Source organism: Delphinus delphis, chromosome 19 (assembly GCF_949987515.2).
Source record: "Delphinus delphis chromosome 19, mDelDel1.2, whole genome shotgun sequence".
Lineage (NCBI taxonomy): Eukaryota > Metazoa > Chordata > Mammalia > Artiodactyla > Delphinidae > Delphinus > Delphinus delphis.
The window spans coordinates 51,578,026-51,601,180 of record NC_082701.1 but is presented as its reverse complement, the minus strand read 5'-3'; the positions used below and the strand labels follow the sequence as shown (position 1 = coordinate 51,601,180).

Genomic DNA, 23,155 nt, shown 5'->3' with positions numbered 1-23,155 from the left:
AAACAATCAGAAGATACAGTGAAAGAAAAGACCCCCACTTCCAGCTGCCAACAAGAACAGACGAAATACCTAAGAAGAAATGGGCAAGATTTAGTTGACAACTTTACAGTGCAACTGTGAAAAAATGAAAGACTTAAAGAAATGTAAAAATATAGCTTGTTCTTGGATGAGAAAATTCAGCATTGTAAAGGTGTAAATCTTCCCCAAATTCATCTCTTTTTTTTAAATATGTTGTTAACATCAAGAAAGAAGAGCATAGATTTTATCTTATTTATTTATCTATTTATTTTTGGCTGCATTGGGTCTTTGTTGCTGTGCTTGGGCTTTCTCTAGTTGCAGTGAGCAGGGGCTACTTACTCTTCGTTGCGGTGCACAGGCTTCTCATTGCGGTGGCTTCTCCTGTTGTGGAGCACGGACTCTAGGCACACGGGCTTCAGTAGTTGTGGCACGCGGGCTCAGTAGTTGTGGCGCATGGGCTTAGTTGCTCTGCGGCATGTGGGATCTTCCCAGACCAGGGCTTGAACCCGTGTCCCCTGCATTGGCAGGCCGATTCTTAACCACTGTGCCACCAGGGAATTCCCCCAAATTTATCTTTAAAGTGAACGTACTTGTTTAAAACCTATTTCAAGGGGTAGAGGAGGACTAGGCAACCTGCTTCTAAAACTAATTTGAAAAATAAGTTAATTAAAGTATAGATAGTAAAATTCTGAAAAAGAAATGAAAAGAGGATATTAAGAGATAAAAAATTATAAAGCTGTATGGTTTTGACATACGAATATACACAGACAGTAAAAAAAAAAAAGGAAAACGTTTTAGACGCTAAAAATGCAGGATTGTTTAGTGAGTGTTATTTGTCACGGAAAAGAATGGAAAATGTCCACTGTTAGGAGATGTATGCTCACCGTAGGAGATTGGGTTGATTAATTATATATATTCATGCAATAGAGATCTATGCACCCATTATAAAGAATGAGGTGGCATTATATTACAGACTCCAAGATGCGTTGTTAAGTTTTTTTAAAAATCAGGGTCACGCACATTTATGAGTGCACAGGCTATTTCTGGAAGGATCACAAGAAATAGGTGACAGTGGTTGCTTACGGGAGAGCAAGTGGGTGACTGGAGTGAGACTTCTCAGTGCAACTCTCTGTACATTTCTAATTTTATACCATGTGTTACCAATTTAAAAATCGATTATTTTAAAATACAGTTGGTAGCTTAAATATGAAGACAAGTAGAAATCCATTAAAGAAAAATACCATCACATGTAGTAGCTCAGGCTAAATGGAGCACTAAGATCTCATGATCTTAAGGCAGAGCAAAATCCATTCACATAAGCGTAACCGAGCACCATCGGGCGGTCTGCAGGTGTTGATGTGGGTCACTAGAAATACGGCGTTGAACACGGCAGACTCTGCCCTGGCCCTCCTAGCGTGACCTTGTTCTAAGACGCTGAGTGTGACACCTCCCAGGGAAGATTGGAATGGCTTTTTCAGACTATAAATCTATTCTTTGGGGCTTGATTAAACCTTCCCTAATTAAAGATCACTTTATAATGAAAGAGGTTGTTTATGGGCCCATGGTACTTGTGTGGACAGCATGGAAGCAGAAGAAAAGGCTGAGTACTTCTCATATGAGGCGACTGCTTTAAGAAAATCATCCCTGTTACTTCATCCATCCATGTTTCATCCCATCAGCAGCACAGTAGAGAAATGGGCAGATTTCACAGAGAGGGAAAGAGAAATGTCTGTAACAGATGAAAAGGTTATTATTTGTTTCTACTGTTGTTTTCCTTAACTCACTCTGGAGCCGGTGGCCTAAGTAAGGAGCAGAGGAGGCCGCAGCCCATCTGTCCCCTGGTTCCTCAAAGCTCATGGAGACCTGCTTGCCTCCTTGGCCTCTGGCCTTCCCAAGGCTCTTTGTTTCTCTTCTTTTTCTCACTTTCTTTCTCATTTATTCATTTCTCTTCATTAACCATTCGCTAATCAAAATGGTTTTATTTGTAGATACTCAGCACACTAAGTATCATTTTCTCATTTTAGCTTCACAGTAATGTGATATGTGGGGGTGTGTGTGTGTGTGTGTGTGAGAGAGTGTGAGAGAGAGAGAGAGACAGAGATTAAGAGAGACTCCCCTCGGTTTAGTCACTGTCATCTCATGGACTCAGTAGGGTAGTCAAGACCTCCTGAATAACTCTTCGAGAACTTTCTGAGAACTAGCTGACTCATTGTCCCTCCCCCACCCCCACCCCCCGTTTGGAACATGGCTCTCCTGCACCTGCAGCTGAACTCCTTCGAGCAGCTGTGCATCAACTACACCAACGAGAAGCTGCAGCAGCTCTTCAACCACACCATGTTCATCCTGGAGCAGGAGGAGTACCAGCGCGAGGGCATCGAGTGGAACTTCATCGACTTCGGGCTGGACCTGCAGCCGTGCATCGACCTCATCGAGAGACCCGTAAGATCCTCTCCCCGCCCTCTGGCTCTCAGCTCCTGCGCAGGCGGTGCCTTGAGTTTTTTCTCGCCATCAACTGAGACGGGAATTATCCTGTCTCACGGGTGCTAAGATAATTTTCTAGTCTAAATTTCCTAGGAAAGGGATGCCCATTTGAAAAGTGAGTAGCATGCCAGTAAGACCCTTCTTGAGCTGTCCTTTCTCACGGCCGTGTCCTGTCCTCGCGTGGGGCCGTGCACAGGCCGACGTGGGCCTTCGCTGCCCACAGGTGCCACGGTGGTGGCGGCAGCTGCCTTCCCTCCAGCGCTTGGCACGTGTCAAGGGCGTGGGGCTCTCCTGGGCACACGTCCGAGGTGATAAAGGGGCACCGTGTCTAGCTGGGAATAAGACAGGTCTTGCACATCCATTTTGGGGAGTAACTAAAGCTTAGCCTCATAAGTACAAAGATGCTTTTTTATAAGGTTTTTCAAAACCTTGTAAGAGTTTATAATCATAGGGAATTTAACTATAGCATGTAGAATGATGCAGCATCATGACTCCATTGTGGGTCCTTTCAAAATGGAGAGTGAGGACAACTTTTTCCAGAAGAAAAATACCTAAAACGACTCTGTCGGGGCACCTGCCTGTCCTGGGCATCTGCCCTCATCTCTCACAAACCCGGGCTCCGCCTGGCTTCTTACAGTACTCTGACCACGAGACAAAACATGGTCTCCCAAACTTAAAGCTCTTTAGAAATCCCCAGTGAAAAGGAAAAGGGATGAGAGATCTTGACATTGAAAGATGAAGTAGGAAAAATGAAAAGGAGACAAAATTGTGGATCTTCTGAATCATGCTGTCACTTAGTCCTTTAGAAAAGATTGAATTATATTTGGCTCCTTTTTCAGAATTTAGAAATATTTTCATTGAAACAGATTAAAAGCGTAAAAATTACGGCAGAAAGATGGGTGTTTCACTTATCTTAATCTAGAACTTCATTTCTCAAAGATGTCAGACGAGTGGGGTAAATTGGGTTAAATGCCGTCCTGGACCCTGGGATCACCTAAGCCTAGTGGCCTTTGATTATAGTGTTCTTTCAGCAGCTCTGAACCCTGCAAATCCTTTCAGGTAGAGGGGCCACAAACTAAACAGCCAGGGAGTAAGGGTCTCAGTCCTGGGCTCCCGGAGCGGGGAGGATTCTCTCCGCTGCTTCTACCTGCTCTGTTCTGTTAACCTCTGCCTTCCTGTGACCACATTATTACACTGTTTCATTCATGTTTAACTAGAACCTCCAGTTACTTTTTAAGCAATATTTGCGCAGAGCCAGCTCTTCTGCAGTAAACGTAAAGGCCTTGTGGGTTGAGGAAAACTGGTCTGAAGAGATTTATTCCAAAAGCTGGTTTCATCCTTGTGCCCTAGAATTGGTACGCTCAGTCTTGTATCAGAAACTTGCCATATTTGCAGTATGGCAATAAACGATGACCCCCGAAGCACTATAAAATAGGCCGTCATTAAATATTTCGCTTAGCTTTCACGTGTACCCCACTTTCCTCCAAAAAAGAAGTCGTTCCATTGATTTCCGAGCTCCCAGAGAATGGCAAGCTCTGGGCATTTTTTTTTAATTTGAGACATAATTCACTATCCTAAAATTCACCCTTTTAAAGTATGTAATTCAGTGAATTTCAGCATATTCACAGAGTTGTACAACCATTACCACTGCCTAATTCCACGTTTTCATCATCCCAGAGGGAAACGTCCTACCCTTGGCAGTCACTCCTGTTCCCCTCCCCCAGCCCCTGGGCCACTAATCTATCTTATGTCTCCGTGTCTTTAAGTCTCTAAGGCTTTTTTCAGTGAACTAGTTGAGTGAAATGAAGGCTCTATTTTATTTGTTGATAAAACAAACCAATGAAGTAATTGATAAATTACTTCATCACCTTCCATATATTCTACTTAACAATAGTTTTAAATATTTCACCAAGTGTGAAGTGCTCGTTTTATTAAATCATCACTTAAATAGAAACTTAAATTGACTAGGGTATAAAATGTATGAAGCATTCCAGCTAGTTGAGGGTTTATAACAATTTATCCAGCCAGTCATTGAATATAAAGATTCCGTTTTGTCTCTACACCTTTCAGTTCCTTTCTGGTGTCTTTCATTTGCTACTTTTGGGGGAGTTATCTACTTGGAATTAGTTTTTTATAAGTTTGTGAGATACGGTACTCATCCCTTTTCTTACCAGTACCTGTTGAGCAGTTTGAGATCTCAGTGTCTGCATGATAGTTACGATTTGCCATTACCTGCTACCCTAGCAGTTTGATGTGCACAGATCTTCACGAAGCTCTAACTGTTTTGGGATTTAAGCTGCCACACCCAGTGGAAAACATCCTCGTATGTACAGTGACGTGCAAGACGTGTCAGTTCTTCTTGCCTCTGTTATCAGGCTAACCCTCCTGGCGTGCTGGCCCTTTTGGATGAAGAGTGCTGGTTCCCTAAAGCCACAGATAAGACCTTTGTTGAAAAACTAGTTCAAGAGCAAGGGTCCCACTCCAAGTTTCAGAAACCTCGTCAACTGAAAGACAAAGCTGACTTTTGCATTATACATTATGCAGGGAAGGTAAGAGTGAAAGAACTCCATTAAAAGTGCTGTGTTTGAGATTTTGCTGCATTTGATGAAGGTTGTAACAAACGTGCTGATATACACTTACAAACCCTTGAGTATAGTACATATTCCAAACGCACTTCCTTCGAGACAACCCATTTTTTGGGGATTGTTCTATGAACTTATTTGGGGGGTGGAACGGGGGAAGTACAGAGAAAGTTTTGTTGCAGGGCCAAGCGAGGAGAACGGGTGGCTCGTGCGCAAAACCCCTGAGCCCCCGAGAGTTTGGGGGAAAGGTTTTTTTTTTTTTTGCGGTACACGGTCTTCTCACTGCTGTGGCCTCTCCCGTTGCGGAGCACAGGCTCCGGACGCGCAGGCTCAGCGGCCATGGCTCACGGGCCCAGCCGCTCCGCGGCATGTGGGATCTTCCCGGGCCGGGGCACGAACCCGTGTCCCCTGCATCGGCAGGCAGACTCCTAACCACTGCGCCACCAGGGAAGCCCCTGGGGGAAAGGTTTTTATAGGTAAAATTTGGGGTGAGGGCTGCAGCATGTGTGACTTTCTTCTGATTGGTTGTTGGGGAGGGAACAGGGCGGGGCTCTGGGAATCTTGGGTTGAGGGCTGCAGCGTGTGTGACTTTCTTCTGATTGGTTGTTGGGGAGGGAGCAGGGCGGGGCTCCGGGAATCTTGGGTTGAGGGCTGCAGGGTGTGTGACTTTCTTCTGATTGGTTGTTGGGGAGGGAACAGGGCGGGGCTCCGGGAATCTTGGGTTGAGCCTGCAGTTGCCATCCTCCACCTGGGTGGGGGGGTGTCCCGTGAACGTTTTAGGTGAAGGCTGGAAATGTCTCTTGTTTTTGTCTTTTCCCTCTTGCCACACACGGCTCTGGCCCGGCAGGTGGACTATAAGGCAGACGAGTGGCTGATGAAGAATATGGACCCCCTGAATGACAACGTGGCCACCCTCCTGCATCAGTCCTCCGACAGATTTGTGGCAGAGCTCTGGAAGGATGGTGAGAATGTGCTTGCGTTTGTAATCAAACTTGGCCGAATCTTTTACAGTTAAGGCTTATATATGGTTCTTTTACTTATAGACGTGTGTAGACGTTTTTACTTTAAAGCTGTTTATTTTCCCTAGAGCAGGGCTGCCGTTGTATCGGAATTTACCCACTTTAAGAAAACTTGGGTAATAAGACATCTGCCTTCTTGGTCAGGTGCTGTAGGAACGTTCTAGTAGCAGAGCCACCCTGGTCCCAGTGCAGTTGTAATCCAAGGCTGTTGGGATACAAAACCTGAGAGGCCTTGTGCATCTTCTCTGTGTCGTGTCCAGGTCAGCCGAGCTGCGTCCTCCCCCAGTGCCCTACCCTCCACACACACGCGAAGTGGCTGGTGACTAAACTCAGACCATCTGCACATAGATCAGTTGTTTTTATTTCCGTCAGTCCCCGTAGTTCTTCGGTTTACGTGAACCTCAGGTGAAGGTTTTGGTGATCTTATCATAGACTAGAGATTTTGCTGGTACCAGAAGAACAAAGCAGCTGTGTGTCTGTACGTGTAGTGGGACCAGCATCTTCTGGCATTTAGCGCTCTCTGCGCTTTCGTCCTGGTTGTCCCCACCGCTTCACTTGGCCTCAGGTCATGCAGTACCTTAGTTTAGCTCTGGATCTGCCCCTGCCTAGGCTTTGACCCTGAGGCCAGGCCTGTCAGTTACCTGGCTCGCTTCTTTTTCTATAAGCATCTCAAGACCTTGCCATCTAGCTGTCTCCTCAGGTAGAGAGAAAGAAACCCAGAAGGCTCTAGCTGTCTCCTCAGGTAGAGAAAGAAGGCAGATCAGAGGGCTTAGGGCAATCAGGACAAAAGGAAAGAGACAGAAAGAGAAGAGCCACCACAGAGAAAGTGAGCAGGGGGATGATGACCCTACCAAAGACAGCCTAGTCGAGGTCACGTACATCGGCTCCAACAAGTGCGAGGGAGCCTGCAGGGGTGGGCAGACCACACACGTACACGCACGTGTCCTGGGGAGAGATCGTGTACGTGAGACTGTGTACAGGGAGGGGCTGGGGGAAGGGTTAGGTTTCCAGCAAGTAAAACAGAAGCTTTTAATCACTGTCCCATTGGATGGAGGTCTTCACCTGGCTGCTGCGTGCTCGCTGTCACCTGTGGTGACCTGGTCAGCCTAGGGGGGCCCGTGAGGACTGAGGCGAGAGCAGGACCCTAAGGTGGTGTCTGCGGTGCCCACGCGGCTGAGGGACTCTTGGCCCTGTTCTGGGAAGTGTGAGAGTGGGTCTGAGAAATGGATCTAGCGTGGAAAAAGGGACCCTGAGCTCTGGTGGCCACCGGGTCCACAGGGCTGGGAAGAGCAGCACAGGTCAGTGGGAAAGGTGCACAGGAAACGTCACAAAAAGAGGAGGAAGGAGTAACGCTGCCCATCAGAAATGCTGTGTTCAATCTGATGGCTGAGTGTCGCAGACCCCTGAGATGAATGCCACGGGGACAGCTGAGCGGGGACTGCCTTGTTCCTGGGGTGCTAAGGTCAGATGTCATGACGGATGAGGCAGTTTTCCTTGTCCTTGAAAAATAATACTTTGTTGAAGAAACAAAGAAAGCCAGCGTTTCCTGAGCACGTGCTAAGGGCCGGGCAGTCTCCCAGCACCCACTGACGAACATTCACATCCTGTTGGGGCCTTAACCACGGAGGGTGAGTAGGTTTCTGCGAACCCACTCATCTAGGGGTGGATGGCATTTCTAGGAGTGATGTTGGTGTGGAAGAAGCGGGGGTGAAGCCGGTAGAAGGAACGATCACAGGGCAGAAGTGGAAAATCCCAGCTCGGGGTGAGTGTCCCGTTGGGGCGTTAGGGCAGGGCTGGGGCCAGGAGGCAGAGTGAGCAGGAAGTGAGGCCGGAGCACGGAGTAAGGCGGTGGCCAGTCTCAGGTGAACTTGACTTCATTGACTAGATGGCATCAGTGGTTTTACGGGCCAGGGCAGGGGCACAGTGTGAACTTGGAGAAGCAAAGCGGGCAGTGCTTTGTTGGATGGATCGGGTTGAAAGACCCCGGAAGCGGGGAGTTCAGCGCGAGGTGACGGTGGAAGGAAAGCCAAGGAGAAGAGGAACAGAGGAAACTAGCATTTTACCGCTAAAGTCTCAAAAACAGATTTTCTCTCTTCATTTTGCATGAGAAGAGAAGCAGGTGTTTGGGGAATCACGACAGCAGGTCCCGGGCTTACACACTGGTTCTGACATTGTGAGCCACTTTTGACTCTTGTCTTTTCACTTCTTAACCAAAAACAATATTGTGGGGAACACCTTTGGAGCCCCTGACCTGTTCCTGTGAGCCTGCACGTCCAGCCACGCTGGACAAGCTCACCGCCCACGCTTGTCAGCAGTGAGGTGGATTCGGGAACCACAACCGGCGTGTTCCCTGCCGCCCAGGGCCTTCTTCCAGATGGAAACTCAGGACACGCACACAGGCGGGAACGGGACCGAGGCGCCTCTGCCTCGGCTTCCTCCTTCCAGGCTCCTTTAACTCACCGTCCAGGTACGGCAGGGCCTCTGGCAGCAGCGGGTCAGAAGTGCCAGGAGTGTGAGATCCGGCAGGTGAGGGTGGAGATGGGGGCTGCAGCTGCAGCGATGATATGATGCACATTCCGTGTCACAGGTGCGGGTGACGTGTCTCACAGGTAGGACCCCATCTGCAGAGCCCTTACCTGCCCTTCTGTGCTTTTCATGGACTAGCTACAGACAGGTTACTCACTTGATGGCAGAAGCTCTGAGAGGAAAGGCGTGTGGCCTGCGGGGCCCTGCCGTCCTGGCTCAAGCCCTGTCCACCTGTCCTTGGCCCACAGCTCAGGCCCTGCCGGGGCCCTCACCTTTCTCCACGTGGCCAGCTTGGGAGCACGTGTGGCCACTTTTGTCCAAATGGGCTGAGCGGAAATCCTCTCCCCATTGTGACCTGGCCGTGCCGGCATCCACTGCGGTCTCATCCTGTGTGTTTGCTCTCCTGGTATCGCTTCTCTTGGTGGGAAGCCCTGCCATCCGTCAGCTCAGGTGGACGGTTACTCAGTTTAATCTGAGTGACAGGCTCTCAGAGGTGGCCCACCATCGGAGGGAGGGGCAGGCGGAGCCTAATGCCAGGCTCCTCCGATTTCGAGGACCGCGTGTCGCACGCGTGAGGTCAGCGGCAGGCTCAGGACTTCGAAGAGGGTCGTAGGGTGGAGAACTCGCCATGCTCACTCTGGATGTAGAGATGTCTTGGGAGAAGGGGAGCTTCTTCTCTAGGAAAAGAAGGTAGCCCTGGAAAAGCGTGTGATTATTTTCTCCTGTTACAGCCACGTCAGCGCAGAGGCAGAACATGACAGGTTGACTGAATGTATGAGTTATATGATGCGTGGATATAGTTTGCCTGTGAAGGTGCAATGCCTTGAGTGTAAAGCATTTCATGTTAAAATCAACTTTGTGTTAGAGTTTCCTCCAGGCCAAACCAGGAGAAATAAGATTTATCGGTGGCAGCCCTGCCCTAGAGACTCATAGTGCCCTACTTTTTTGCTGAAAGATGTTTTGCGATCTCTCCACCAGCTGCACACGGATTTCTTGCCACTTCTGGGGGCTAACGTACAAGGAAGAAAAGACCTAAAAATTACATTTTCATGTAAATGTATCTCCTATGATGTTTTCATGAGTAACGGTATGCTCAATAGGTATCATCTTAGTTATGGTTTGAAGTTGCTTTAACATTTTGTACAGTAGAACTTGCTACAATAGAATTTTGTTTTCCTTAGTGGTAGTTACCTATTCGTAGTTTGTATTTGAAGTAAATTATATTTCCAAAATCTGGATGGGAAATAAAATTACACAGCAGTGTGAATTTTTGACAGTAAATGCCACAAATCTTTACCTTTTCCAGAGTAGTCTAACTTGCTGCAGTCTTGTCCTAATTTGCTAATTGGAGGATAATTTTATGAAAGACAACGCAAGTAGTACCTTATTACTCTTAAATTTCATCCTGCGTTTACATGGGGGTAACCATTTGACATTAATATGATATAATGCTCACACCTGGAGTTGGGAATGATTCCGCTGTATACATTTATTTTATACAGAACTTTGTCCAGATGTGCAAATTCTCTAAACAGTAATGTTTGCATGGGGTCTGCCCTGGACTAGCTGCTTTTGTAGCCCGATTGCAAAGTTGACTTGTGATGTCGAATGTCTTTCACACTAACTGAAGTGTTTGTGTATTTGCCCTTCTGTCCTCCTGTTTTTGCTGTTTCTCTGCTTTAGAGATTCAGAATATTCAGAGAGCTTCTTTCTATGACAGTGTTTCTGGTCTTCATGAGCCACCAGGTGAATGGATAAAGCCTGTAGGTCTTCCGAACACAAGGGGTTTCAGCCCAGAGGAAGAACTTGCGGGGTGGGGGGCCTGGCAGGGTGGCCTGGGAGGACGGGGGCTTGGTTTCTGGGTTTTTGTTTTTGTTTTGCTCATAGACCTGCATGAACCTTCATTTCATGCTCAGTTTTATTTATCCTTCAAGGCAACTGTTTGAGCGCATAAACAATTCAGTCGCTACTGCCTACACATTGCTTCTTTTATGCGTAGCCTGTAAGCACCGCAGAGCAAAAGGTCTGTCACTACCTTTTCCAGTAGTGCCGTTGGATACACAGTCCTCTAAGGGAATTGTTAGGAATCGATGTGCCCAGTAATAATATCTCCTTTGTCTTTGAGTTACCGTTAAATTTTCAACTCTAAGGAACTCCAAGGAGGAGTAGGGTTTTTTTTTCTTTTTTCAAGTCATTAACATTTTGTGAACAAATAATTACATAATTATCTCACGTATGTTGGTCTCATCATTATGCCTTTTATTTGGAATTTATGTGCATATCTGGCTACTTGCCCTTTTGAACTGAAAGCCATGAAACTATCTACAAGGCTTGATATGTGCACGTTGATACGAAGAGTGGAGTGTTAGAACCTGTACCTTGAACCTGAAATTGACTTTCACACATTTGGGCCTTATGGTTTGAATCCTTAGCCCTGTTTAAAATACAGCCTAACCTGTAAATCGACTGTACTTTAAAAATAGATAGATAGACAGATGGAAGGAAGGAAAGAATACAGCCCAGCCATGGCGAAGAGGCCCTCCAAAAGCCTAATATAAATGAAGATCACCTAACCTTCCAATTGTTTAGTGAAATTGTCAAGCAGTAAAAACTCCAAGGTAAAGTCAAATTCATCTTATAAAATTTCCTTCATGATTTTTGGAACATAATGCTGAGACCCAAACCCATCTCAAAAGTGTTTTAAAAATATGTTAAAGAAACATACCCGTCTTAATCCAAGATTCCTGGGGTCAGTTCTGGCTCACGTACTGTTAAAGAAGCTGCAAGCAGGGGGGCGGAGGGAGGGGGAGACGATGCCGAAGGCTGCTCCGTAAGCTGGGATGACTACTCCACAGGAGAAATCTTCAAGGTCAGTCATCTTTGGCCTTGGGGGTACTGAGAGAGTTGAGGAAGTGGGGAGAGAAAGAGCTAGGTGGTGGTTTGAAGCTTATGGTCTGCCTGGGACTTACGCTTTGTTGAAAGGTCGGCGCTCGATCTTTTGGACTTTCTCCCAGAGTAGAGCTCTCTCTTTAAATTCATTCCTCCAACTCTTGGATTTCTAACCGTTTAAGAGACTTCCAGCCCGTGGGCCCCCATCACTCCCCCGCTCCTGGCGCCAGACGGCGCACCGTGAAGTCTGGGGGTGGGTGTCCCACACCCAGCAGCTAGGGGCACAGCCTCGCCCAGCCCCTCCCACCATGGCCTTCCCCCTCCTGCAGCACAGATGCTCTTTCCTGTGGGGCCGTGATCTTCGGGGTCTGTGGACCAGGTGCTTTTCTGTACCTGCAGGATCAGGTACAGGGCCACCCTAGACAAAGCCATTCCCTGAGGGAGCCGGCTCCCTCCTCCCGTCCGCTTGCCTGGGCACTGGAAACGTGCCTGGTCCGTCTCTCTCATGAGGTGGCCTCTGATTGAGTCAGCCGGCTGACCCGAGTGTCGGGGTCTCAGTCTCTCCCCACCCCGGAGGGCCTTCCATCCACCATGGCCCCAGGTGGTCTTCGAAGTTGTAGGTAGTATTGATATTTCTCCAGCAGAAATGTTCTCCTCGACATGTGCTCATGGATTCAAACCCCAGGGAGGGGTAACGGGTTTTAAATGAAAACATGGGCTTTGGTATTTTCAGTGATTTCTCGGAAGACGGTGGATGAAGGGGTTCCTCAGGATCAAATCGTGATGGCCTTTGACACACTGAGGTGGGCGGTGCCTCTCAATGAGATGACAGAGAGCTACCGCGGGCCCTGTGCTTCTAAGTAGAGCCATAAGGTTAGGAAAACAGCATTAGAAGAATGTGCGGGCTTTTGAGGAGAAAGATGAGAGATGGGGGTAAAGAGAGGTTTCCAGAACCATCAAAGAGCAAATGCAGGAGAGAAAGGAACAGAATTCCTAGAGGCAGAATAAGGAGGTCATGCAAGTTTCTGCTGTAAACCAAAGGACTGTTTTCTTCCAAATATATGTTGAAACTCTAGACTCCTGGGATAAACTAGTAATGGAGGATGCAACGAATTAGCAAAGCGGGTTCCTAACCTCAAAGTGGTAGGCGGGGTTTTTAGACTAAAAGGGCCTGTGACGATAGGGGTGGTAGTTTGTGGCTTTGGTCCTGATGCGAACTGTGTCGGAGGGACGGTTGTGTGTAATCTGCCCTGATGCTAGCGGACACCTGCCGTGTCCTTCACAGGGTAGTAAGTACCCTTAGGTTCTCTGACCCCCCACGAGCGCTGGACGGCAGCTGATGGGTCTGGAAGGGTGACCACCAGAGACATTGTGAGAAGTACAGGAAGCAAGTTTTCGTTGTCGATAGAGAACTCCCGCCTCCCTTTTCAATCTCTCGTAGAAGCAGCGCTTGAAATTGCTGTGATGACAGCAATTCACTTGGGGCTGGGAATCAGCAGGGAGATCTCGGTCCCGGTCTGCGGGAGGGCTGCCCCACTGGGGTCTCCCTTCGTCTCCTAGTGGCCCCGGAATTCTTCCCTTCCTTCTTGGTATAACAGAAATGATGACGTTCTGACTTCGAAGACTTTGAACCAGTCTTCTTTTTTCCTTCAGTGAGTCGTTAGTATCTAGTAGCACGACTGATAAAAACGGTCATCATTGGATCTCCGTATAGATTGTATCCACTGGTCCTAACCCCCATTTTTAGTGCCTTTTAGACTCTCTGGTTTAGGTCTGATCCGGTTTCTGTGCGCAGTTTCATTGTCTTCGTGTTCAGTGGATGAAGGTTTTGTACATCGTTGCATATTCTACTCTTTCCTATTTCTTTATCTTGAGTTCTAACCGGAGTTGGGAGCTCGAGGAGAAGCAGCTTCCGGGGACGGCACCTCCAGTTCCCGAAGTCCAGTGGGGACAGTGACACTTAGTTCTCAGGGTCACCGCGAGTATCAGACGAGGCAGCGAGAGCCTGACCCGGCCCGGGAGGTGCCTGAGTACACGCTGCCTGCCTGGCCTTGCACTTGCCGTGGCCACCTCTGCAGCTACCGTAATTGCTGTCGCACCCTCATTGCTGCTGCTGTTCTAATTATAAAAAACAGAGAAGATCAATAAATGCTTATTTCCTTGGCCATCGTCTCACGCAGGTCCTCTTTTCTTCCGTGCCCCGAGGTCCCGCTGACAGGCAGTCATGCTGTGCTGCCCGCGGTGGGCATGAATCGTATTCATGGGACCTGCCCGCAGGAGAAAGCAGGAGTAGCCGTGCCGGAGGCGCTGGCGGGAAGCGTGGGGCTCCCTGTGTGCCCCAACTTTGGCTTCTGCAGGGGCAGAAAGTACAGATGGGGAGGGTGGGTAAGGGAGACAAATTTCAGGTCACCTTAACACTGGCGCTTGGGGGAGGCCAGATTGCTCTCTTCCTGACTCACACGCTCCCCGTCAACTGCTGAACTTCCTGGAAGTTTTCTCAAACTTCCCAAACACCCTAGAACATTTAACAGATCGGTTCTACAACCCAGTTATGTAACCACTGTAAATTCGTTATTACTGTGTAATAGCCGTACCCTGGAGATAGACTATTCAATGTTAAGATTGTCTCTGGGAATTCATAGAAGTTAAATATTTGTTTCGGAATCATTTTCAACTGTTCGTAACATTTTAGTGTACCTTAAGAGTAGAACAGTCTTTTAGTCTATGTAAATGAGCACTGAGAATCCACCATGTGCCTGGCACCGTGCTGGGGACTAGAGGCTTCTCTAGGATGGGAGTGTGTGATGTGTATTTCCTAATCATTGTGTCTGGGTATTGAAGTTAACATCAAGACAGTTTTCTCCCCCCCTTTTTGGTCTCCAGCTCTATCATCTGGAGAGAGTTTCTGAAGAACTGGCTTAAATACTTCGAATGAAATAATAGCACTAGTATTTTGGCCCATGGACAGATTTAAAGAACACAAAAATCTCATGTATTCCTCGCGCAGGCCCAGCGGCCATGGCTCAAGGGCTGCTCCGCGGCATGTGGGATCTTCCCGGACCGGCGCATGAACCCGTGTCCCCTGCATCGGCAGGCGGACTCTCAACCACTGCGCCACCAGGGAAGCCCTAGGTCTTGATTTTTGAGTGAAATCGTATATGATTAGTGTGGCCCAAATCATTTAATGAAGTTCCCAAAGTGTTTCTCTTTTACCCAATAATTTTACTCATTGGTAGAAACTAACCCTGAGTTTAAGTATTTGAATTTAAAAAAAAAAAAAAAAACTGAAAGTTTGAAGCATTAATTTTTTTAAAATCTGAATATTTAGCTTTGGATTACCCTTATTAAAGTTAAATTTGAAAATCAGGCTCATTATGATTATATTTTTTGTTTATTACTTAAAAAACAAAACAAAAGTGGTCCTTGCCCGGGGCTGCATCGCGGGTCCCTGCCACCCTGCCCTGTGGAAGAGGAGCTGCCCCTTCAGGGAAAGAGCTGCAGACCGGTGCGGCTAAACCCCCGCAGTCAGCGTGGGGCTCCTTCTCTTTTGTTATGGGCGTGACTTGTTCTTGTGGGTAATTTTGTGTTCATTCAGTGGATATTTGTTTACAAAAAAAAAATTACTATGTGCCAGGGACCATGCTCAGGCCAACGTCAGGACGTGGGGAAGGCAGAAGAAGCCATTTGAGCTGGTGATCTGAGGGGCCCAGGGGCACCAGGGATCTGCTCTCAGGACCCCGTGTGTGTTCCATGCTGGAGAGAGACGTCCCCGGAAGCTTAGTCCAGCAGGAATATACAGGGAACAGAGTGGAAGTGTCATCCCAGGGTCTGACGTACGTGATTTGAAGCTTTGAGGAGGGAGTGGCCTGTTTAGCCTGGAGGCAGGTGGACGGGAAGAGGTGGTAGGGAAAGGGATGGAGATTTAAAAGCCATTATGAGTTTGCAAGGAGGCGGGGTTCCTGACAGAAAAGGGTGAAGACTTGAGAGCTTTGTGTCTTTGAGAAAATGCAGCTGGTTTGTAGAGTTGGCGTCTAGGGAAGGTGACAGGAGGTCCCTTCACCGAGCACTTTGTGCTTTCTAGGCACCTCAGTTCTGTAAGGTAGGTCACCTTGGCTCCATTTCACAGAGGAACAAACTGAGGCTGGGAGAAGATGGGTAACTAGACCCAAGTTCACGCAGCTTGTAGGTGGCAGGTGTTTCTGACTCTCTGGGTAGAGTTCTTCATCCCTGTGCTCTGCTGCTGGGCTGTTATTTGGACCGTTTCCTACAAGCTGTAGGAGAAATGGAAGGATTTTAAGTCTAGGAGCAAGGAACTTGCTTAGTTTTAGACACAGCTGTTAATCGTGACAAAGGTGTAACTGGAAAGCACTTTGTGGCTGCAGGGGTGGAGGATGAAATGGGAGAGTGAGGCTAGAGGAAGGAACCCGGTAGGGCGTTGTGGCACAGACCAGGGCAGTGGAGAGGAGGGATGGACTGAAGACTCCGGAAGCTTGTCCTGACTGGTTCCGGTAAATCAGCAGCTGGATGTGGGAGGGGCATGGAGGCCGACTCCCGGTTTCTGGTTTCTGGCTTGAGTAACCCGTGGCCACGTCTGCACTAGATATACAGGAGGAGGGATGGGGAGAATGTGCTTCAGTTTAGGACATTGACCTTGGGTCCCCCTACGTCCAGCCCCTTCTCGTCCTCCTTATCCAACTCCTCCATCTGCCCCAGCTCCTTGGGGCTTGCCCCACGCCCCCATCTCTGGTCATTTGCCCGTTAGGGGGCTCATCCAGTCCCGTAACTTTAAATCCTACCTGCAAGTCAGCAACCCCCAAATCTACCTTTTCTCCTTCAGACCTCTATTCTTAGCAGCAGACTGTCCGCTGTCCACTTGACATCTCCGCCTCAGCGTGTCACGGGCGCCCCAAACTTGAATAGAGTTTGGATCCATCTTTCTACCCACAGAACCCCCTTCTCTCCCCATCTTCCCAGTGGTGTCACCAGCCACTTGCCTGCCCAAGCCCAAATCCCAGGAGTTCTTGCCCTCGCCCTCTGCCATATTCTTCATACCAAGTTCATCCTAAGAGCAAGGCGGTCCTGCCACCAAAACACATCTGGAATCTTCCTTTTCCACCATCTCCTCTGTGATCTTCCAAGTTCAGCCTACCATCCTCTCTCTCAGAGCCTGGACTACAGCATGGGCCACGCCTTGCTCCCTGACCCCTCCCCCGGTCCATTCTCTATTGCGTGCGTGTCCTCACCTCCTCACTCCTGAGGCCCCACTGGCACCAGCTGCTTGCACTTCTTCCTGCCTCTGGTCCTTCACGCCTGCTCTTGCCACTGCCTGCAGTGATCTCCGCACTGGCTCGTCCTTACCCTTAAGGCATTAAAGGTAATTTCTCCAGAGAGGTCTCTAACCGCCCATCCTTCTCGTAGCATCCTGTTCTTTTCTTTCAGTGCATTTCTCACTGTTTGTAATTATGAAAGCATTTAACGTTTACTTCATTTATTTGCTAACACACATGTATCAAGCATGTTATATGCCAGGCGTCGCACTAGGTTAGAGGGGGGTGATGCTGAGAAAAGCAGACGTGAGAGGCACTGTGTGGAAGGCAGAGGCAGCTGTGTGACTTCCGGGTGGGCAGGAGAATATAGGTGTTCAGTCACTGGTGCTGGGAGGTCAGGTATGATGTGATCGCCCAGGATGAGATTGGGGCTTGAGGAATTCTGGTCCAATGCTCTCTGCCCGCACTTGTGTCCTGTCTTATTCTAGAAAGGATTTTAGGTGAGCTGAGTCTGGGCCCTTAGTGAGCGTCGTGATGTACAGAAAACCCAAAAGAGAAGTCATCAAGGAGAGTGTGGTAGTGAGAGAGGTGGGTCGAGGGCCAGGAGAAGGTGGGGTCCCTAGTCCAGAAGCCAGGCGTGGCGAGTTTCTAGAATGCTGCTGTGATGGTCAACAGGTAAATGGACCAGGGTCAAGTTGAATAAGGCCCGGGCCTGTCATGGCCTGAGTGGAATGGGGTGTGGGGGGAGGGTGGCCTGGAAGCCAGTCGGCTGCACAGTGAGGAACTGGCGGGAAGGATGAGGAATGGCAGGTGTGGGAACCGCCTAGAAAGAGGCCCGGCTCTGAGGAGACGGAAGCGGGTGGCTCACGGAAGTGCATTGTCATGGCGCGTGCAGGGGCAGGCTTGGTGAGGAGAGACGGGCTGAAGGCCCAGGAGAGAGTGTTGGTCTCCAAGGGGCACAGGCAGGGCTAGCTTTGCCCTCAACCCTCGAGTCTGGTGGCTTCACTCAGGGGAAAGTGTAGGCAGTGTGCAGGCGTCATCCACCCTTCTCGCAGCTTCCGCGGAAGGCCTGCGTGACTTGGACAAGTTCCCTTACCTCCTGGGCCATGGTCGCCTCTTCCATAAAAACCTCCCTGGAAAGCAAGGATTGGAATCAAGACTGAGGTGTTGCTGAGCGAGCACTTCACGTGGTGCCTGGTCCCCACGTGCTTTCTGCCCTGGGCGCAGACGGGAGAAACGGAGGGGACTGCTAGGGTCGAAGAGAGCATGGATGGGGTAGTTCAACTGATATTTTGGTTTTTTAAAGAAGTATTTCAGTTGTGTGTTTCGTTCATTCATCAGATTTTGACGAGAGCGTTTTAGGCACCGAATGTTTGGCTGGTGGCCGGTGCACTTGCCGGGCTTCTGCGTGTGATCCCATCACGGGAAGCGTTAGGTGTGTGGACAGTGGCCACTGTCCGCTGCTTTAATAAGAGCGTAGCGTCTGAGAGGTTTAGCCATCGTTGAACTGAGCTCAGGCACTGATTACTTTTCAGAAGACTCCTTCCGCTGGAGCGTTCTTGCCCTTTCATGAGTGTCATCCATGCTTTGAGGAGAGAGTTGAAGTTTACTCCTTCCTAAAAACCTGAGCTGAGGTGATCCAGTCTTCCTGCATTTGCTGGCCTTTCTCTTTGGAAATCTAGTGACCCGTAAGAGATGACTCTGGTCCCTAACTGCTGAGCATGTTCACTAAGTGGACTTGCTTTGTATAAACGTATATCTCAATGTACATTTTTAGAAGCCATTTCCTATTTTGAGACTCGTCACCGTGTCGGTTTGTGTATCAATGCCAGCCCGTAATCTTGCATCTACCAAATAACTGTATATGTGACAGTCCAATGGTATCAGGCAGTGAGTTCCTGAAACTAGTGCAGCGGGAGGCACCTGCTGGTGTGCGGTACGAAGTTGTCAAAGCGCTACAGTATCCTGCCCTAGAAGTGTGTGGCTTTTAGGTCCACGGCTTGTGCAGTGTCTAAATATGCTGACTGCCCTACCTCTATGGCATCTCTTATCATTTGTCCCACAAAGCTTGTGCTGCTGCACTCTCACTCTGTCTTTTCTTTCCCTGCTCAAGAGTTAGAGTTGCCTTATTTTCGCTTGTCTTTTTTATTTCCACCAGTGGACCGGATCGTGGGTCTGGACCAAGTGACGGGGATGACGGAGACAGCTTTTGGCTCTGCCTATAAAACCAAGAAGGGCATGTTCCGTACAGTCGGGCAGCTCTACAAAGAATCTCTCACCAAGCTGATGGCGACGCTCCGCAACACCAACCCTAACTTCGTGCGCTGCATCATTCCGAATCACGAGAAGCGGGTACGTGCTTAGCAGAACGGAGGCGGGTGTGGAAGGCGGATCGAGGTCCGGTCCCAGAGATGAAGCTGTAACACTGTCATCTGCTCGATTAGGCTGGAAAACTGGACCCGCACCTAGTGCTGGATCAGCTTCGCTGCAACGGTGTCCTGGAAGGGATCCGAATCTGTCGCCAGGGATTCCCCAACCGGATTGTTTTCCAGGAATTCAGACAGAGGTATTGCTCACCTTTACCTGGGTTCTGTGTGTATCAAAGCTTATCTGAATGTGAATCAAACAGTGAGATGATGCGAAAAGACTCCTCCTTGTTCCCTGGAGGGTTTCCGTTCTCTTTTCATATAGGAGGGCGGTCATCATTATTCCCTTTACCGTTGGTCGGGAATATTGAGTGCCTGCTTTACAAAGAGGCAGGGTGCTCATAACTTCTCTGGGCGCAGCAAAGACGGGGGCCTTGGGGCCCTGAGGCAGCTGTGAGGAAACACAGAGCTGAGAACTTACAGTTCACTCACTCAGACAGTTCTACCTGAGATTTAAGCATAACTTTGTTTTAAACTGATGTTTTAAAATATAGGGGGCTTCCCTGGTGGCGCAGTGGTTGGGAGTCCGCCTGCCGATGCAGGGGACACGGGTTCGTGCCCCGGTCCGGGAAGATCCCACGTGCCGCGGAGCGGCTGGGCCCGTGAGCCATGGCCGCTGAGCCTGCGCGTCCGGAGCCTGTGCTCCGCAACGGGAGAGGCCACAACAGCGAGAGGCCCGTGTACCGCAAGAAATAAAATAAAAGTAAAATATAGGAATAACCTATGTTCCTTTTAGGAAAAATTTTAAATACGTTAAAAGTAAATAAAAATTATTCAGGTGTGACTCCTAAAAGCACTTTGGGACATTTCTTTCCATCTTTTTTTCAATGAATATATCTGTGTACGTGTGTATGTATATATTTTTCCCACTGTGTGTGCCCGTGTGTGTGTTCTTACAATCCTTTTACTAAAGTAGTGTCGGAAATAGGTGGAGATTAGAAAAGAATTAGGAAAAAAACAAGAGGGAGAAGATCGGTGTGCAGTAGAAATGGATGAAAACATATGATGGGCAACAGTTTTTTTTAAAGTGTATTATGTAATTTTCTTTAACAGTTAGTCTAGTTTGCCTTTTTCCTCTTTGCTCCTGGAAATCAAGTTTCCAAATATGAAGCATTTGTTTTTCCATAAAATAAACAGTGCTGCAGGTCGAAGAGTAGCCCTTTCTCCCAGAGGGAATCCAGTTGAAAAACTGTTCCAATTCCTACAGGTTTTCAGGGAAACCCTTATTATGGCCCCACCATATGATAAACGAGCTGGTAGATTTTCACTTTTTTTTCTTGCGGTACGCAGGCCTCTCACTGCCGTGGCCTCTCCCATTGCAGAGCACAGGCTCCGGACGCGCAGGCTCAGCGGCCATGGCTCACGGGCCCAGCCGCTCCGCAGCATGTGAGATCCTCCCGGACCGGGGCATGAACCCATGTCCCCTGCATCGGCAGGCAGACTCCCAACCACTGCGCCACCAGGGAAGCCCTTCACTTTTTATTTGATAGAAGAAAATGGAACATAACTAGCATCCAAAATACAAAGTTGGTTGAAGTAGCCAGGATTCATCTTTTAATACAGCCACCGTCTTTGTGCTAAAATTTATTTTCTTGGGTATAACACACATATAGTAAGTGCACAGCCCTCAGGTGTGCAGGTCGGTGAACATATGTGCGCCCAGCCCAGTGCTGTTTTGAGTCACCCTGAGACTTCCTCCTGTGCTTTTTTTTTTTTTTAATTTTAATTTATTTATTTTTGGCTGTGTTGGGTCTTCATTGCTGTGCGCAGGCTTCCTCTAGTTGCAGTGAGCAGGGACTACTCTTTGTTGCGGTGCGTGGGCTTCTTATCCCGGTGGCTTCTCTTGTTGCAGAGCACAGGCTCTAGGCGCGCAGGCTTCAGTAGTTGCAGCACACAGGCTTGGTAGTTGTAGCTCACAGGCTTAGTTGCTCCGCAGCATGCGGGATCTTCCCAGACCAGGGCTCAAACCCGTGTACCCTGCATTGGCAGGTGGATTCTCAACCACTGCGCCACCAGGGAAGTCTCCTTCCTCCTGTTCTAAACAGAGGCCCTCCAAGCATTGCTCTGACAGCCTTCTCTGTTATCTTATAAATGCCTACAAGTTGACAGTGACTCGACACGCAAAGAGCCAGATTCTGTTTGCATCTTAAGGATGTGGACATTTTGTGGGAAATAAAAAACAGAAAGTTTCTAAAATCACCATGCTTTTGATTCCTCTCCACCACAACTTCTTAAACATGGTCTCTGACTTGGGAGAAATGACTGCATTTTCATTTTGCTGCTGCTTTTAAGAAATAGAAACTAGATCTGCAGAAAACCTCAGATTATCAGCTGGTCATTTCTTTACTCTTCACTCGACATGATTGCCCATCATATCCTTGCCTCTTAGGGGAAGCAGAACTCATAGTTAGTAGGTAAACATTTCCACAGATTTTTACAAAAGGCTTTTGGGCTGCTTTTCTTACAGATACGAGATCCTGACTCCAAATGCTATTCCTAAGGGCTTTATGGATGGCAAACAGGCTTGTGAGCGCATGGTAAGCTCTTCTGGATTTTTCTGGTTCGTGGGCTGTTGACACAATCTTTCCTGTAGCAAAAATAACAAACAGACTCTCTCTCTCTCAGATCCGGGCTTTAGAATTGGACCCAAACTTGTACAGGATCGGACAGAGCAAGATATTTTTCAGAGCTGGAGTTCTGGCACACTTAGAGGAAGAAAGAGACTTAAAAATTACCGATATCATTATCTTCTTTCAGGCTGTTTGCAGAGGTTACTTAGCCAGAAAGTAAGTGGGCAATCATGTATTAAATGCTTAGAGTGTGTGCTTGTGCTAATAAGCATGTGTTCTGTGCTAGAAATACGAGAGCGCGGGAGACTTGAGGTCCCTGTCCTGTGGGACCGAGAGCCAGGTAAGCAGATACACGTTCTAAACAAGGATACAAACAAGGGGCCAAGACAGACAATACAGGGGTCCTGCTTCAGCGTGGCTCCTCGGGGAGGGCTTCTCTGAGCCCGTCTGTAGATGAGAGGCGTCAGCAGGAGGATCTGCAGGTCCAGTCCAGGAGGGAGGGAGGAGAAAGGGTACCTTAGAAAGAAAGAGGGATGTTTCTCCTGTGACACATCCAAAAAGGAAGGAGTATCTAATAGAGGATGGAGGGGGAGAGCAGGGCCCTGTTCACACCCGCGCGCGCGCGCGCACGTACGTACGTGTGTGTCTGGGGGTAGGTGGCAGGGGCCGTTTCCGGCAGCGTCTGTGAACAGAGTGCCAGGTCCCGTGACAAGAGTTGAGGTGGGCGGAGCAGGCCCGCCATCCAGCAGGGACGTGGTCGTGTCCCCGATCCCCAGCCCAGCCCACAAAGAACGTTCCCTCTAGGAAGTCCCCTATGACAGCAGCTGTCAAAGCCAGTTCTCTCTTATTTGCTGTAGCCTGAATGTGTCCCCCAGATTCGTGCGCCAGAATCTGATCCCCAGTGGGACGGTGTTTGGAGGTGGGGCCTTTGGGGTGATTAGTGCATGAAGGTGGAGCCCTCACGAATGGGCTTAGTGTCCTCGTGAGCGAGACCCCACAGAGCTTCCTCGCCCTTCCCCCACGTGAGGCGACAGCAAGAAGAAGCTGTCAGTGAGGAAGTGGGTCCTCGGCAGACACGGAATCTGCCGGGGCCATGATCCTGGACTCCCCAGCCTCCAGAACTGTGAGGAATAAATGATTGTTGTTTACAAGCAAAACAAAACAAAAACAAAACCACGGTTTTCTTTAACTAGTTTTCCTGCCTCTTCTTCAGGGCCTTCGCCAAGAAGCAGCAGCAGCTGAGCGCCCTGAAGGTGCTGCAGCGCAACTGCGCCGCGTACCTGAAGCTGCGGCACTGGCAGTGGTGGCGCGTCTTCACCAAGGTGGGCGCCCGGCTCCCCCTGGGGTGGCACGCACGGGACCAAGAGAAGCCCGGGG

The 23,155-nt window shown here is 48.9% G+C and overlaps 1 protein-coding gene across 4 annotated transcripts in view; it reads left to right on the top strand.

Annotated features, from left to right (window-relative positions):
• The window catches only part of MYH10 (myosin heavy chain 10), a 133,411-nt gene that overhangs the window by 79,772 nt on the left and 30,484 nt on the right, over nucleotides 1–23,155 (top strand). For 2 of the 4 annotated variants that reach the window (XM_059998420.1, XM_059998419.1), the window contains exons 13-21: nucleotides 2,284–2,457; nucleotides 4,875–5,048; nucleotides 5,929–6,043; nucleotides 10,310–10,372; nucleotides 18,941–19,134; nucleotides 19,227–19,348; nucleotides 21,676–21,745; nucleotides 21,834–21,994; nucleotides 22,992–23,100. In XM_059998420.1, the coding sequence (XP_059854403.1) occupies nucleotides 2,284–2,457; nucleotides 4,875–5,048; nucleotides 5,929–6,043; nucleotides 10,310–10,372; nucleotides 18,941–19,134; nucleotides 19,227–19,348; nucleotides 21,676–21,745; nucleotides 21,834–21,994; nucleotides 22,992–23,100 (1,182 nt within the window). The remainder of the gene's footprint in view (nucleotides 1–2,283; nucleotides 2,458–4,874; nucleotides 5,049–5,928; nucleotides 6,044–10,309; nucleotides 10,373–18,940; nucleotides 19,135–19,226; nucleotides 19,349–21,675; nucleotides 21,746–21,833; nucleotides 21,995–22,991; nucleotides 23,101–23,155) is intronic. The other 2 variants (XM_059998421.1, XM_059998422.1) reach the window with 1 other exon arrangement.